Source organism: Sceloporus occidentalis, unplaced genomic scaffold, assembly GCF_023333645.1.
Source record: "Sceloporus occidentalis isolate IW3139 unplaced genomic scaffold, rSceOcc1.0.p SCAF_2, whole genome shotgun sequence".
NCBI lineage: Eukaryota > Metazoa > Chordata > Lepidosauria > Squamata > Phrynosomatidae > Sceloporus > Sceloporus occidentalis.
The window spans coordinates 75,492,401-75,509,389 of record NW_028316982.1 but is presented as its reverse complement, the minus strand read 5'-3'; the positions used below and the strand labels follow the sequence as shown (position 1 = coordinate 75,509,389).

At 40.1% G+C, this 16,989-nt stretch overlaps 2 protein-coding genes and 1 long non-coding RNA gene across 5 annotated transcripts in view; 2 read left to right on the top strand and 1 right to left on the bottom strand.

Annotated features, from left to right (window-relative positions):
- The window catches only part of LOC149318561 (uncharacterized), a 15,421-nt gene extending 11,095 nt beyond the window's left edge, over positions 1 to 4,326 (bottom strand). The window contains exons 1-2 of the long non-coding RNA XR_016280064.1: positions 4,263 to 4,326; positions 1,321 to 1,463 (exon numbers count right to left, since the gene is read on the bottom strand). This is a non-coding gene — a long non-coding RNA (uncharacterized LOC149318561). The remainder of the gene's footprint in view (positions 1 to 1,320; positions 1,464 to 4,262) is intronic.
- The window catches only part of PRDX3 (peroxiredoxin 3), a 21,051-nt gene that overhangs the window by 1,075 nt on the left and 2,987 nt on the right, over positions 1 to 16,989 (top strand). The window contains exons 2-8 of one of the 3 annotated variants that reach the window (XM_089510045.1): positions 1,257 to 1,398; positions 3,205 to 3,346; positions 4,596 to 4,731; positions 8,039 to 8,142; positions 9,326 to 9,491; positions 12,176 to 12,247; positions 13,151 to 13,299. In XM_089510045.1, the coding sequence (XP_089366171.1) occupies positions 1,257 to 1,398; positions 3,205 to 3,346; positions 4,596 to 4,731; positions 8,039 to 8,142; positions 9,326 to 9,491; positions 12,176 to 12,226 (741 nt within the window). In that variant the 3' untranslated portion in view covers positions 12,227 to 12,247; positions 13,151 to 13,299. Of the gene's footprint in view, positions 1 to 1,256; positions 1,399 to 3,204; positions 3,347 to 4,595; positions 4,732 to 8,038; positions 8,143 to 9,325; positions 9,492 to 12,175; positions 12,541 to 13,150; positions 13,300 to 16,989 lie in introns of those variants that run through there. The other 2 variants (XM_089510046.1, XM_089510044.1) reach the window with 2 other exon arrangements.
- SFXN4 (sideroflexin 4) overlaps positions 16,664 to 16,989 on the top strand; it is an 18,094-nt gene continuing 17,768 nt past the window's right edge. The window contains exon 1 of the mRNA XM_089510041.1: positions 16,664 to 16,803. Within this exon, the coding sequence (XP_089366167.1) occupies positions 16,765 to 16,803 (39 nt within the window). The 5' untranslated portion in view covers positions 16,664 to 16,764. The remainder of the gene's footprint in view (positions 16,804 to 16,989) is intronic.

Below are 16,989 nucleotides of genomic sequence, written 5' to 3'. Positions count from 1 at the left end.
TTTATTATTATAATATTTATTTGTATCTCACCTTTTTGCTAGTTTGGGACTGAAGGCAGTTTACAACAGTAAAGCATAGTTACAAATTAATGGCCTACCAAAGTTAAAAAGCAATTAAACTATCATAAAAAGTGGTGGTGGGGGGGGCAGTTAAACATAATCTTTTCTACCTACCTTGTCTCTATTGGTGCATCTACACTGTAGTAATAAGGCAGTTGGGCACCATTTTAACTGGCAGAAAAGTGGGGTTTGCAGCTTGGTGAGGCACCAGCACACTTTGGCAGAAAAAGGGAAAGACCTTGTGAAACTACAACTCCCAGGGTTGCATAGGATGGAGCTACAAGTGGTGTCGATCTGTAATATTTCTACAATGTAGATGCACTCCACATCTTGCAAGAATCTTGCAAGAATTACCTGCTCCCCCAAATGAGCGGCTTGTCAGAGGCCTCCACTTTGCTTTCTGTAAAATGGGTTACTTTCACGCTGTCTTGAATCCTGGATGGTGAGGGGGATGAGTAGCTCTTTTATTTTTAATATGCAAGAAACATCCTATATGGTATGAAAAGAATCACACTCCCCTTGCAGCGCTCTACCCCCATGAGTGTGTGTTTTATATGCAATTTCAAGTGGAGAGATTGGAACTGATTAATATCTGGGCATCGCTCTGTCCTCTGCTTGTGTCCTTGGTTGTACAGGGAAACTCCAAAAGAATGGTGTAAAAAGGAAACTGTTCTTCTTTGGGAGCACCCTGTAGTTGAAAAGATTTGATTTAATCTGTTTTTCACTTTTTACAGTGGTTTAATTGCTTTTTAACTTTGGCAGGATGTTAATTTGTAACTACGGTCCAAATCACACATGCAGAAATAATCCAGTTTGAGACCACTTTAACTGCTGTGGCTCAGTGCTATAAGGAATGCTGGGAATGGTCATTTATTGTGGTTCCAGAGCTCTCTGATAGAGAAGGCTAAATGCCTTACAAAACCACAGTTCCCAGAATTCCCTAGCTTTGAGCCAGGGCACTTAACACAGTCTCAAACTGGATTATTTCTGCTGTGTGTTTTGAACCTATATTTTAGTGTTGTAAGCTGTCCTGAGTTCCAAACTAGCAAAAAAGAGGAATATAAATACATAATATTAGTAGTAGTAGCAGCAGCAGCAACTGTGATGTGCATTTTATGTTATTCCATCCATGCTCTGGGACCCTCTTCCAGGGTGCACCTCTTTCTCCAGATCTCAACTCTCCTGTTTCTTTCCAGGCTGCCTGGAGCTCCACTTTCCCCTTCCAGAAGGTTTGCACTTCTGCCCCTGGACGGTGCTTACCTGTGTTGGCAGCTGCAGGCAGGCAGAAGAAGAACGCCAGTGGAGCACCACCTTTTCCTCGGCACCAGTTCAGCACCAGTAAGTTTGTCCCCTTGTGTGCCCACAGAAGGATGCCAGGGATCTTGTAGCACTTTTGGGACTAACTAAACTGAGCAAAAGAAAGAAGTCAGAGCAGAAGCTTTGGTAGGCTTAGGCTGCTGCATTGAAGACATAAAGCACAAAGCAATTGTGTGCCTTCAAGTCCTTTCTGACTTATGGTGACTCCAAAGCGAACCTATCATGTGTTTTTCTTGGCAAGATTTGTTCAGAGGAGGTTTGCCATTGCCTTCCCCTGAGGCTAAGAGAGTGTGATTTGCCCAAGATTTCATGGCCAGTGGGTTTCATGGCCAGTCTGGGAATCAAACCCAGGTCTCCAGAGTCATAGTCAGATGCTCAATCTATGTATAGCTCTCAGCTATATAATATAAATCTCAGCTATATTACCATACAAGTCTAAAATAAATAAATAAATCACTGTTTGTTGATCATTAAATAAACATAATTGTGCATGATATACACAATGTTATGTAAAGTTTTAGCATTCCCCTCATCATCGAAATATTAACTACTTATTACTCTGAATGTAGAATTCTGGGATTTGTTTGGTGGGGCACTAGAACTCTGACAGGGAAGGCAAAATATCTCACAAAACTACAAATTCCAGAATTCCATAGCAAAGAGCCATGGCTGTTAAAATGGTGTCCAGCTGCTTTATTTCTGCAGTGTGGATGCACCCTTGAACTACATCCTCAGATGCAAGAAGTTCTGCTTGGATACTTTTTATCCCATTGATCTTTGTTTGAACAACTTCTAGCCTCCTTCTAACCTTGATGAAGAGACTCTTCTGCTATGATTTTGTAGTGTGTAATTTGAGAACAAAATATGAACTCTTTATTTCAAGAAAAGTGGAATTATGCAAAGTATGGTTCAAAATACACTGAAGATATAATCCAGTTTGAAATCATTTTAACTGCCCTGGATCAATGCTAGGAAATTCTGAGAACTGCAGTTTTGTGAGACATTTAGCTTTCTCTGTTAGAGAGCTCTGGTGCTGCAATAAACTACAGTTCACAGGATTCCTTAACACTGAGCCAGGACAGTTAAAGCAGTCTCAAATTGGATTATTTCTGCAGTGTGTTTTGGACCAAAGTTATTCTTTATGATATTTGAATGTTGCACCATAACAAAATTCTTTGGCCAGTTTGTGTGTGTATGTGTTTACTTCAGCTGATCATGGAGAGGGGGAAGAGTAGGCCACTGAAACTTAACCTCCCGATCACCTGAAAGCCTTAGTTTTGTGGAAATGCTACATCCCCTTTTGCTCTTAGCATCTTGAGATTTCATCTTATACTGTTTTGCACATTGTCAAGCTGTTCCCTGAAATTTTATGGCCCAGAGGTTTGTTTTCTAAAAATGAAAACATACATATTTTCACATAAACCCTATCCCCTAGATAATTGACCTGGTGTATAGTAGTCGCTATAGGTGTACTTCATAACTGAAGACCATATGCAATCTAGGTTTTATATAAACCTTTAATTTTGAAACAGTGTTGGGATTTGTCCTAACTGAACTGTTTTTTCAAGGCTGCAGTACAGTAAAAAAAACTTTGGGTTCTTACATTTCTAAAATGCTTCTGCACACCTTGACAGTTACCATGGAGGGAAAGACTGATTTAATTCAATGAAGCATATTTGACTAGATACCGAGCAACACAGATACACAATGCAAGGCCCAAATTATCATCAAGCATTCTTGCTCTTTTTTTCCTCAAAAGGGATATGCTGAAGGTCCTCTTTTCTTTCCTGATAATACCTATAACCCTATGCTATCTATTTTTCCTAGGTTCTTCAAGATTTGTTCCTGCTGTCACTCAGCATGCTCCTTATTTTAAGGGTACTGCTGTAGTTGATGGAGATTTCAAAGAGCTGAGTTTAGATGACTTTAAAGGGAAATATCTGGTTCTCTTCTTCTACCCTTTGGATTTGTAAGTAACATTTAGATGTTCTAGCTCTTAAATGTTTCATCTCCAAATGTTTTCTGGTGATAAAGGAATCTGTTAGTGAGCTTGCTTTCACTTAACTTGCCTTTTTTGGGACAGTACAATGTATCTCTTGTGTAAATGATAAAAATGTACTGAAGGCAGTGTTATCATTGCCTTGTTGAGGCATGGGTGTGTGTGTGTGTGTGTGTGTGTGTGTGTGAGAGAGAGAGAGAGAGAGAGAGAGAGAGAGAGAGGAAACACAACTTTTATTTGTAAAAATCCTATGCCTCAATACCTATAGGCATCAGATCTTGTCTGATCTTGGAAGCTAAGCAGAGTCAGCCCTGGTTAGTACTTGGATGGAAGACTGCCAATGAATACCAGGTGCTGCAGGCTATATTTCAGAGGAAGGAACTGACAAAAACCACTTCTAAGTATTTAAGAAAAGCCTGTGAAATTCATGGGGTTGCTATAAGTCAACAAGTGACTTGAAGGCACACATGCACACACAACAAGGACATTGGTGAAAATGTCAAGGAAACTGTGGCTAAGGTCAAATAATGGATTTTTAGAAGCTGCTGCAAGAGGACAGTGTGTACTTGTAGCATGTGAATCAGAGAAACAACAGAAGACAAATATAATGCAATGATGTGTGTGTGTGTATTCAGTGAAATTCTTGTATATGACTTTGAAAATGTTTATTTTCAGAATCATATAATCTTATTATGATTGTTAAGGATAAAATAAAATAAATCCTATACATGATGTGTTGTGTGTGTATTGTTTTGCCTTCAAGTGTTATTACAGAAATGCTGACAAGCTTCTTGACAACTGGCTAATTTTGAGTTTAAATAACCTGGAATTAGTTTAAGTTGATTTGAAAATGTGTTTTGACAAGGGTCAATAAATGATGGCTTACCTGACTCAGTAGCCAGCCAGCATTCCTTTAGCCTGCTGTAATGTCCAGTACTGCCACAATATTTCTGTATTGGCAATAGCAAAAAATGAGATTAGGTAAGAGTCCCATTTTTATGTTCTAGTTCTCAACATATTTTCTTGACAAAATGGCATTATTCGTGTGTGCTTTGAACTAAAATTCTGTGATTTAGAGGGGTTCATGAACGTTCCTTTATACAAAATCTGCAAATATTTATTTTTGTGTTCTCTGAACTTTACAGTGGAAAGAAGTCAAATTCTGTTTTAAAAAACTCACCTCTGTGACTTGTCCTTTTTATTTTGCTTGTTCTACTAGCACTTTTGTATGCCCAACAGAAATTATTGCTTTCAGTGACAAAGCAAATGAATTCCATGATGTGAACTGTGAGGTTGTTGGCGTGTCAGTTGATTCTCACTTTTGTCACCTTGCCTGGATAAACACACCACGAAAGGTATGGACTTTTCCATCTTAACTGAATTGTTCCAAGTTGCTGTTTTGTTTCTTATTAATAACATCTTTATTAGCACTCATATTTGGGTGGGTAGGTGAGATTAGTATGTTTAATTCTTTCAAGAGGGAGGGGTCCAGTAGCATTCATGAGTTAGTCTGTCAAAAAAAGAAAATGGGAGCTCACTTAAAACAAATGTCGATTACTCAAGGTGGATAAATCTTGATACATTGTTTAAAGGACCACATTTTACAGTTTATTTAACTTTCAAAAATGGTAAATAGTACCTTTCTTTTAAACAATTATGATGTTACTATTAAAACCCTCGAATCTAAGCACATTAGCCTAACAGAAAACTTTCTGCACTGAATTAGTTCCTCTGTCAGATACATTGAGATAAAGGATGTTTTTCTATGTGAATGTAATTCTAGAGCTACCGTAATTCTTCTCACTTGATAACAATAAATTGCTCTAGTTTGGCTGGCAACCACTGGACATTAGGTTAGCATCTCAACTAAGGACATTTTAATTCATTCATTTATTCTTTAAACTGTGAAGGTTGATTTGAGCCAAATTCAAAGTGAACTTGTAAAAATAGTATCAATTATTGATCAAATCAATTATTGATCATTGTTTAGGAAATATGTGAAATATCAGAAGTTTTATTTAAATTAGCTTTTTCTCATGCTGATGTAAACCACTGATTTAAATTGACTTCATTTAATCAATTACACCCTGCTGTTACTACTGTCATTGTATATCTTTCATCATATGATTTGGAAGGCTTGAACCAAGTGGACCGTATGTATTTTGTCATCTCCCTTCTCCTTTCTTGATACTTTCTACAATAGGGTTCTATGAATTTTTCTCCTACCAACAACCAAGTACAATGGTTGTTTTGGGTTGTTATGCTTATATACATACATACATTTGTCCCTTTAGGTTTTCAGAGTACTAGTCCCACTTCATGATCTTGCTATCATGCAGGGAGCTTTTAAAATTTGTTTTGTTATAAATATAACAACTTTATTATATATTATATGAATAGGAAGTGGATTAAATCTGATTATTACATTCATTTATAAACTTTGATTCATGTCTACCAGACTTAAAGTCATTGAATCTATGTTGATAAATTTATGCATGTGCATACCTTTTGTAAAATTGAACTAGCAGTGATCAACCAAGGCCACTTAGGGACAGGCCATGGATGGTCCCTGAACACTAATGAAATCCGTCAGCCTTGTTTCGAGGATAAGCCATTTATCTTTCTGGTTGTGGTGATGCTGTGAAATTCAATAGTAACTGGCACTTATGTGTATAAACAAGCTTACATATGTACACAGGGCATAACTAATAAAAAGATACAGAACAATAGTGGAAACCACTGAGCAGAATAAAAAACACCTATACTTATTTTCTAGTTAAAGTGCTGTAACTGCCCAAGTTCTTAACAGTATTGCTTTTCATGGGAAATGTTTCCTCTACAGAAAAAACACAAGCTAAGAGGGCATTGTATAGATAATCTGCACCTCTTTTATTCTGTAAAGAATCAAAAACATAAGAAGATCCTTTCTGTACATGGTATCCTATTTTTAACAGTGTCCCACTAGCTGCTTAGGGAACCCTTCTGGAAAAGCTTGCAAGCAATTAACTTTCCCCTTTTACTCCCCAATAATTAGTGTTCAATACCAAATATTAGTATACTATACTGTTGCTATACTTATTATTTATGAATAATAGCCATCAATAGCCCCAACTTTCATAAAATTTTCTAATATTCTAATCTCAACCAGAGTTTGTAAAAATTACTTTTTAAGCTATAATTCCCAGAATCCCCTCATACTGACCTTGGTGGATGGAGGATTATGGGAACTATAGTTGAAAAATAACTTTTCAATGCTCTGGTGTAAACTAGTACCAACGGTCAAGTCTTGAGGTAGACAATTCCATATGTTAATTCATTATGCAAACAAACCTATTCTTTTTGTCTGCCCTGTATCTGTTTCCAGTAAGGTACATTGGATTATTCCACATTCTGGTGTTTTTATGAGAGGACAAACTTCTGTCTATCCACATTTTCATTATGCCGTGATTTTACAAGCCTCTGTTTCATACCTCTCCTTAATCATTTTAAAGTTGATGGAAGGACTGAGGTGGCCATTATGTCCATTAGGAAGGCAAATCTCCCCAGTAATATTGACATATGTGGTTGCTCCTTTATATAAAAACAGTGGACTGTTCTCTGCAGAGGTAGGGGATATTTGCCCCCCTCCAGATATTTTGGGAATTAGCTCCCATTTTCTTTTACTATTGCTCATGCTGGTTGGGGTGTTGGATAGCCGATGTCTTTGAATTTGTAATGTCAAAGGTTTCAACTCTTGTTGTACAGCTTCTGATCTCTTTATTTTCTGGATAACACTATTATATATACTTTACATTGTAGCTTTTACTTGCTTTTCTGTAGAAGTTAGACATTGTTGAAATGAGTCTTTTGTGTATGTAAGAAAATGAAAACTTAGGCCCTTTATGAACGGGCCGTTTCGTATGTACAGAGTACGTACAAAATGGCAGCACCCATTCTACATGGGCACCGCCATTACAACGTCATGGCCGCGCCGCCTCCAAATGGAGCAGCGCGGATGTGACGTCCTGGCACTGTGGAAGGGCGCCTGTGGCGCTCTTTCCATGGCACCAGAAGGAGCTCCATTTTGGAGCTCCTTCCTGGTTTTGTGTCGCTGGTGCAGCTTTTACACAGCTGTGCCAGCAACACAAAGGAGAAAGGGGCCGAGCGGCCCCTTTCTCCCTTTCCCCGCCATGTCGGGGTGTCCTTGGGGCTTCAAGCCCCAAGGACACCCCTTTCCAGGCCATGGGGAGGTGGCCTTTTGCTGCTTCCCCCTGGCCTGGAAAAGCGGCGGATCGGGGCCTCAGGGCTGCCGCTGTGGTAGCTGAGGCCCTGATCCGTTGGGGAAAGGGGTGGGTACAGTCCGCCCCAAAGGGGCGGACTGTAAACCATCTTATTTAACTGAGCAAAAGCCTGAGTACTGAGACTAGAAAAGATGAAGCCTCATACAACCTTTCTTCATTTGTTTGTTTAAAAATGGGTTTTAACATACACATATATCTGAAAAAGAGAGAACTTGTCATGAAAATCTCTCTTCTGCCTATAGCCTCCCCATCTAAAAATGTTTTCCTCAGACCTTATAGTCAGTAAACCTTTCATCACAGAATCTTCCAGGTTAAACTAAGATTTTCATTTGAATGTGTCCCCCATTGAAAACTGACATGCCTCTCTTCTGTGTTTCATTAGAATGGTGGCTTAGGCCATATGAATATCCCTCTTCTATCAGATATAACAAAACAGATCTCCCGAGATTATGGCGTGCTTTTGGAAGCACCTGGTCTTGCATTAAGGTGAGAGATATCTTAATTAATTACCATTAATATGTACATGGTTTGACTGCACTAGTGAAAATCCATGGAGGAATGGGAACTGGAGTGGTTTTCTATTTGCAAGCTCAACTATTCAAATCATTCACAGTAAAATTGGAGAATATATGGCCCTCCAGATGTTGGACTTCATTTACCATGTCCCTTTACCATGGACTATGCTGACTAGGCTTATTGTGAGATGCATTCCAGCAACAGCTAAAAGACCACACATTCAGCCCCTCTGTGTCAGATAATACTATCAGCAAACTGTCATGAAACAGCTAGACTAATCTCCTTCTGACATAGTAGTTGTACGTGCAGGAAGAAAAAAAATCGTACAGGCTATATCAAACTGTTTGCTTGTCTGAGATAATAGAGTCCAGGCAACATTGTTCATATGGGTTAGTCTCAAGTCTTGTCTGTGCATATATGTGTGAGAAACATTGTTCATATGGGTTAGTCTCAAGTCTTGTCTGTGCATATATGTGTGAGAAATGGAGACTGACCTTACTTACTTTAAATACTATATACCACCTTGTTGTAAAAGGTCTCTGTCTAGTTTTCAAAAAATCCAGACAAGGACATGAACTCTAATACACCCTAAAACCTTAACATATTTTATTGGAATCTTTGCTATAATCCAAGACTGGGATTAATTTCGGAACTGGCCATTTTCAAAGAAAAGATCCCTGCTTGATATAAGATATAATAAGTGCTAGAGTCAAGAAAGTTTCTTTGGCAGATATCGGTTGAATAAGTGGTTTCTCAGATTCTTGCTTTCTATTGTATTTTTATGTTGCCAAAGGATAAAAACTGTTGTTTGTAATGTTGGTGTACACTAATTCTTCTTGCCATGTTTGTTGCCTTTATATTGCTCCAGTCTCAAGAGTTTAAAAGGCTATTTAAATATATACAAATATATATATTTGTATAGAACAGCCACTTTAAAAGAGTTGATCAGATGCAAGTAATTATAATCCCCCACCCCTGGCCGCGCAATGATTTAAAATCTATACACTTACAAATACTCAGTTCTCTAAATAGATGAGAGGATACATGTGTGTAGCTGGAGCACATTTTAAACTGAAAAATAGCCCCTATGGGAGCTGTACTTTTACATACCAGGCCTGTTTAAATGTATGCATTCTGCTTTATTTCTTTGAAGGGGTCTCTTTGTCATCGATCCTAATGGAATCATCAAGCATTTGAGTATCAATGACCTCCCTGTTGGTCGCAGCGTGGAAGAAACGCTTCGCTTGGTAAAGGCCTTCCAGTTTGTAGAAACACATGGAGAAGTCTGCCCAGCAAATTGGACACCAAACTCCCCCACGGTATGTTGGCAAATATAATGTTCTGATGTGTAAATGTGGGCAGGACTCCTTTTCTTGGGAGGGAATGTTCATTTCTGGGCTGATAAAAATTCAAAAGAGAACAATAATTTAAATAGAAATAAGCTGCAGAGATGTCTGCCTCTTGGAAATGTTATTATTTGGACCAGAGTCCCAGGAGCAGCGATTCCCTTTTAATTAAATTGCCACTCTCCTGTGAACCAATTAACATTTAAACTGACTTTTCAGTTTCAATTCCAGTTTTCTGTCCCCCTGCCCCAAAATTTCTGGGGATATTTTGGAAATCCATGCATTTCCTAGAGAATCCCTGTGGAAGAAAATGGGCCCCTGGATCTGCCTTGCCAGTCCTGGATGTAGAACAATGGAATATATCAATCCACTTTTGTCTGGAATGTTAATTAATTAAACAATAGATTAATTAATAGGCTATTTAAATAGTAGATAAAAGTATATTATAATTAGATTCTTCTGAAAGCTGGTTCCAGGAAGTTTTTTTAAAAAAAAAATTATTTAAAATTCAAGGAAGTTTCATTCAAAAAAAAAATTAAACAAGCTGCTCCTACATGGTTTGGGTAGACCAGGAAGAGGAATTTTGATGGTCCAGCTGAATAATATAATCGTAATGTTACATTTGTGCAATACCCAGTGTGTGCCGAGCAGTTGTGCCATAGCACCTGTCCTGAGCAAACCTTTCATTTGACTTAAGGTAGGATGCTGTATGATGTGAAATTCAGTGCATATCTACAGGGTTCAAAATCAGGATTTTCCTTGTACTTCTGTAGCACTGCAGAAACATATGAATTTGAAAAGATTTATGACAAGAGTTGTTGGCTTCCAAGCCCAGCAAATGCATTCTTTCTAGGGCTTTGCTACATGTTTCTTTAATTTGTGATCTATGGCAAGAAAAGTGTAAGCAGGAAAGGCACTGAGGAATTGACCCATATAAGAATTCCCATATAGTCCCAGAAGTTAAGATGCTGGATACAAAACTATTCCAAAACACAATGCAGTAATAATCCAGTTTGAGACCACTTTAACTGCTCTGGCTCAATGCTAGGGAATTCTGAGAACAGTAGTTTTATGAGACATTTAGCTACAATAAATTCCAATTCTCAGGATTCTCTAGCACTGAGCCAAGGCAGTTAAAATGGTATCAAACTAAATTATTTCTGCAGTGTATTTTAGATGCTAGTTGACAATCCTATTTTAATAATATTTGGCCCGTTCTGCACAGGCAAAAAATACGTGCTCGGCATGTACTAGGGTTACGAAAGGGTGTCCCTTCCGGACACCCTAACCCTAGTACATGCCAAGCATGTACAAAATGGTGGCACCCTATACACATGGGCGCAGCCATCTTGATGTGCCGGATGCTTAGTGTCCGCACGTCCCCCTGCGCTTGCGACATCACGAGTGTGCCATTTGCGCACTCATGTGTTGCAACCACGACGCAAAAAGAAGCCGCTTTTTGCAGCTTCTTTTTCCGCCGCCAGGAACCATCCCCGTTTGGAGGCTGAAGCTTCCCAGCGGCGGAAACGGAGGCACCAGCAGACCGTCCTTTTTGGGTGGTCTGTAAAGCGTCTTTCCTTAGAAGTGGGTTCTTTTTTATATTAGTAGGATCTAGCTTGAATTAGAATGTTCACTTTGGGTGTAAACATTGGTTCTCTGTCATGTTTTATTTTTGCTTCATTAAATGTCTTGAGTTTATCACTGTGAGAGTGGGGTGGAAGGTGGCAAAATCATCATGTCTTCAATGGACCTTTTAAAAATCTATTTTCCAGTAGTTTTAGTGGAAAGAAAAATATTTCAGATCCAGGACTGGTGTAGATTATTCCTTGTTCTGGGGGTTGTAGTAAGTTGGAAGAATGGGAAGGCTTTAGATTAAATAGATCCATGGCTTAGCCTGACATTCCACTTTTTCTTCCTTTAAAACTGTCGGTATAACAGTGTTGGAGTACATTAGTCATCCCTCCATATTTGCGGCTTTGATATTTATGAATTTGATTATTCACAGATTTCATTAATTTGTTCTCTCTAGGACTGTCTAGGTTCTCCAGTGCAACTCTGTGGTCAACTTTAACTAAAAGTTGCACTAAAAGACCATTTGTAGCTACTCCAGTGCCGTTCTATGGTCAGTGTATGTTGGACATTGACCACGGAGTTGCACTGGAGGACCTAGAGATTCCTAGAGAGGTGTCCTCTCAGGTAAAACCAGTGTTTTTGTTATTTGCGGTTTTTCCATATTCACGGGGGTCTTGTTCCCCTAACCCTAGCGAATATGGAGTAATTGCTGCCGCAAGAGGGCCTATGGCAGTGGGGCCCATTCTCTGCTTCTGGAACTGACTCAATAGATGGAGAGGGAAGTCGAAAACATCTAACCTTAACTGTCCCTATGGGACTTTAGGATCCATCTCTTCATTTCATTCTAATTAAACAATACGGAATGTTTCATTTTCTTGTATGGAAATGTGGTCTCTTCGATTAGTGTATAGTTAAGGAGAACAAAGACATGTCAGCTGGTGATTTGAACACTAATCAGTTTTCACTAAACTATTCTGCCAGCTCTTAAGAGGTGATTTACAGTATTTGCTGCCTTGATCTGAATATATAATTTAATACTGATATTTTGTTATGACCTTTTTTGTTTTGTTTTATTTGCTTTTCAGATCAAGCCAAATCCAGAAGGATCAAAGGAGTATTTTAGCAAAGTCAATTAATAAGATCATGAACAATAAAGAGTTAGTATCCTGTTTCCTTGAACCAGAAGCTAATCTCCTGCGAGAGCAGGGTTTGATTGTAATAAAATCGCACAATTGTTTTAATATTTGTTCTGATGAAAAGTTGATCTATTTTGCAGAATTGTGGGGATGATTCTTTAGCCCCAATAAGTTAAAGAAGCACTGGAGTCTTGAGTGCCTCCTACATGTAATAGCACTAGAAGAATATGTTTCTCATTTTCTCATTTGGAATGTCTTGATGCAAAGTATTATACTAACATTTCTATTAAAAATTTTGGTTCACGCTTTAAAAACATGCAGTAGGCTTGGTACACAAGAGCAACTTAGAGAAAGAAGTAAACTATTGCTGAAAAATTAGTTTTTGCATTTACCCTCTTTCAGGTGCTCTTAACAGATGGAAGTCCCATTCGTGGCTTCTGCTTAACAAGTTTAATGCTTGTTTTATCCACCTACTATTTTTATTGTATTACATCAGAGTGCTGTATGGCCTGAGGACCCCACATGGTTTTCTTATGAATAGTTCCATCTGAATTTATTGCCCACCTTTTCTATAGACACAGTCTACATGGGTGGAGCAAATTCACATATAGATGTATGTTCAACTGATCCAAGATGACACATGTTCTGCAAATTGGTTCTTTGCATTTAGAAATGCACTGTGTGCCATATCAGTCCCATACCATACTAAATGTAGAACCAATGCATTATGTTGCCATGTGAATTGTCCTTGAAATTAGAGCAAGGAAGTCTTTAGCCACATGCCACTATTATGCATAATAATAATATATTGGAATAGTTTGAGGGGTTATTTTAATTTAGAAATAAACACAAGAAGCTGTGAACCAAAGTCCTTTGTTGGTAATGCTCAAATAACTTTCATTATTTTTTATCAACTTTGTTTAGTGCTGCTTTGGCTGTGGACTTTCAGATGTACCAATGGGTTATTAGTAATTATGTAGAAGATTCATTAATGATTCTGTGAATTAAAAGCGCTTATTTCTGAAAACATCCAAAAGTGCCTCTGTGAAATTATGCAACAGTGAATTAAAGAACTCTAGAACAAAATGCCTTGGGTTATATACTATAGTTATCTTCTCGATTCTGTAAGTTGGATATCGGGCATGGTTGGCCCACTGGTCATTTGCCTATAATGATATGCTCATCTAATTTTTGAGTTTCTGGTTGCTTTTTTAAAGGGCACTTCCAGCTTTCATGGGGCTATTGAAGACTCAGGCAATGATTAACTCCTAGCAATTTTACATAGGGAATCATGGGGTCACAGCTTGTGTAGACAGGTGTTTCTACTACATAGACAGCTACTGTGACTTGTCCAGCTCAGCTCAAGAAAGTGAGGTTGGGCTCACACTAGCTGAATGGAAAGGACCCACCCAAAGTTGGTTCCAGTAATTATTATCTTCTTACAACCTTTGATCAATCATAAGTTGCTGTTGACCCACACATCTCTAGGCATTTGACATCCTTTCACATATCTAATATAAAGTCTAATCTACTTAAACAGAGCCACCAATGTTTTGAGTGTTAGACTAGGATTCTGGGCAACCAGGGTCTGCATCACTGCTCAGCCATGGAAACTTACTGGGTAACCTCAGGCAAGTCACACTCTCTCAGCCTAAGAGCAAGGCAGTGAGAAACCTCTAAAGAATTTTTACCAAGAAAACACTATGGTAGGATTACCCTAACCTTGGATGACTTGTGGGCACATAGCAATTAACAATCCCCCGAAATCTGGGGAAGGAGGATAGGAATTTGCAATCCTTCAGAGGTTGCAGGACTGCAACTCCCAATATCCCCACCACATTGGCAGCTAGGGTGAAAGGGAGTTGCAGTCCAGCATCTGGAGGACACTTCTCTGTGCCTGCCCCTGAGGCTTCACAGCTGGACTACTACTGACACTGGAGGCTTAGAGACACACAGTCACCCCTTGTGGCTTTTCTGGGGCAGACTTTGTCTCAAACTGAATTAATTCTGCAGTGCACATTAGACCTGTGTATCTCTACTGAGAAGCCCTGGTGGCACAGTGGTGGCTCACTTTGTCTAACCTGCACTGCAGAAATAATCCAGTTTGAGACCACTTTAACTGTCATGTAGTTTTGTGAGATATTTAGGCTTCTTTGTCAGAAAGGTCTGGTGCCACAACTAGCAATCCCAAGATTCCATAGGATGGAGCGCTGGCAGTTAAAGCGGTGCCAAACTGCATTAGTTCTGCAGTGCAGATGATACCTGGGTGCCTGTTGTTATTGTGTGCTTTCAAGTCCTTTCTGACTTATGGTGACCCTAAAGTGACCCCATCATGGGGCCTCGCTGGCTAGATTGGTTCAGAAGCTCTTTGCCTTTGCCTTCCTTTACACTGTAGAAATAATGCAGAGTTTGACACCACTTTAAGTTCTGCTAGCTCCATCTTAATCAAATGCTGGAGTTTGTATTTTTATGAAGTCTTAGCCTTCTCTGCCAGTGATGGTCCCCCACAAAATCACACATCTCAGTATTCTGTAGCATTGAGCCATGACAGTTAAAGCAGGTCTCAAAATGCATTAATTTTGCAGTGCAGATTACCCCTGTGTAGCACAATGGTTAAATGCCTGTACTGCAGCCACTCACTCAAAACCATAAGGTTGTGAGTTCAGTACCAGAAAAAGGACTCAAGCTCCACTCAGGCTTGCATCCTTCCAAGGAGGTCACTAAAACGAGTACCCAGATTGTTGGGGGCAATTAGCTTACAGTTGTAAATCGCTTAGACACTGCTAGTTCGGTATGAATCGGTATATAAATGAAGCTGTTTACTGCAGAAATAATGCAGTTTGACACCAGTTTTCAGTGCTGTTGCTCCCTCCCTTTGGAATCCTGGGATTTGTAGCTTAACCAGGGCTTTTGCCTTCTCTGCCAAAGAATGCTGGCGCCTCACAGGATGAAGGGACATGTCCTCCTTTTCCAGGACATGTCCTCTATTTCTGCCCTTTTGTCCAGGAGGAATTCCAAAATGTCCTCCCATTTTGAGTGTGATTAAGAAGAAGCATGAATTTATGTTTATATGAGTGTTTTTAGTTTTTCTTTCTTCATGCCCTCCATTTTTTCTCTAATGTCCTACAGGTGTCTCGTCCTCCTTTGTGGTTAGGACTTCTGATCACCCTGTTTACCTCCCTTCTATGGGATCTCGGGACTTCTAGTTCCACAAGGTCTTTTGCCTCCTCTGCCAAAGAGTACTGGTGTCCCACAAAACCACAAAACCCTGAATCCTGTAGGATGGAGATATGGCAATTAAAGCCATGTGTCAATTCAAACTGTATTAATTTTTCAGTGTGGATTAGACCTGAGTGCATCTACATTGCAGAAATAATACAGTTTTGACACCACTTTTAAGTGCTGTAACTCTGACCACACATCCTGCTTTTCCAGAACATGTCTTACATTTCCACTTTCTGTCCAGGAGAGATTTGTAAATGTCCTTCATTTTGAGTATGATTAAGAAGCACGCCGTGCCGTCCTTTGTGGTCACCCTGTGTAGCTCCATCTTATGGGACCTTGGGACCCGTAGTTTTAAAAGGTCTTTTGCCTTCTCTGCCAAGGAGGGCAGGATGATGAGGCACGTCCTGCTTTCCCAGGACATGCCCTCCATTTCCACCTTCCATCCAGGAGGAATTCCAAAATGTCCTCCATTTTGAACTTGACTAAGAAGCATGAGTTAGGATTGAAAATGACAATGGCTTCATCCACATGGCAGAGACAATTTGTTTTGAAACCAGTTTAACTGCCATGGATTAATGCTATAGAATTCTGGAAATTGTAGTTTTACATGCATAGGAGTGTTTCAAACTTTCCTTCAGTCATGTCCTCCATTTTTTCTCGAAAGCCCTACACTTTGCTATGCTTTGCCCTCCTTGGTGGTGAGGACATGAGGCCACCATGTGTTGCTCCCTCCTATGGGACCCTGGGATTTCTAGTTTCCTAAGGTCTTTCGCCTTCTCTGCCAAAGAGGGCTGGCGCCTCAGAGTGACCAGGCATGTCCTCCTTTTCCAAGACACGTCCTCCATTTCCCTCTTCTGTCCACTGGGAGGGATTCCATTTTGAGCATGATTAAGGAGAAGCATAGATTTACATGTATATTAAGTGTTTTTAAGCTTCTCTTTGGACAAGTCCTCCATTTTCCCCCTCAAAGGCCCTACACTTTGCAGTGCCTTGTCCTCCTTTGCGATCACCCTCTCTGACTAGGGGACCCTGGGATTTCTAGTTTCCCAAGGTCTTTCGCCTTCTCTACCAAAGAGGGCTGGGGCCACAGCAGCTGAAGCGGTGCCAAACTGCCTTAACTCTGCAGTGGAGAAGGAGCAAAAGTAGAAACCCCTCCTTCTCCGCCGCCATCGGCTCCAAGGGCAGGTGAGGCCTAGGGCGCGGCGAAGCCTGGGCCTTTCCTGAGAAGGAAGGCGGGCACAGGGGGGGGGCGTCTCCGGCGGCGCTTTCCGGCCCAGCCGCCCCTTCGGTCGCATGCATGGGAGAGCCTCCTCATGGACGGGAATCTGGAGTTCTGGAGGAGCCAAGGGACGGTATGGATCACGGTGGAGGGCATGGCCCTGGCTCTCTCTCTCTCTCGAAGGAGGAGGAGGAGGACGAGGAGGCTTTAAGCTGCAGAGGTCAGGGAGGACGGAGGGGACCCATGGAACCAAATGGCAGCACTTGCCCATAGGGAAACATTGGAGCATACCTGCCCATAGGGAAACATGCCCATGGAG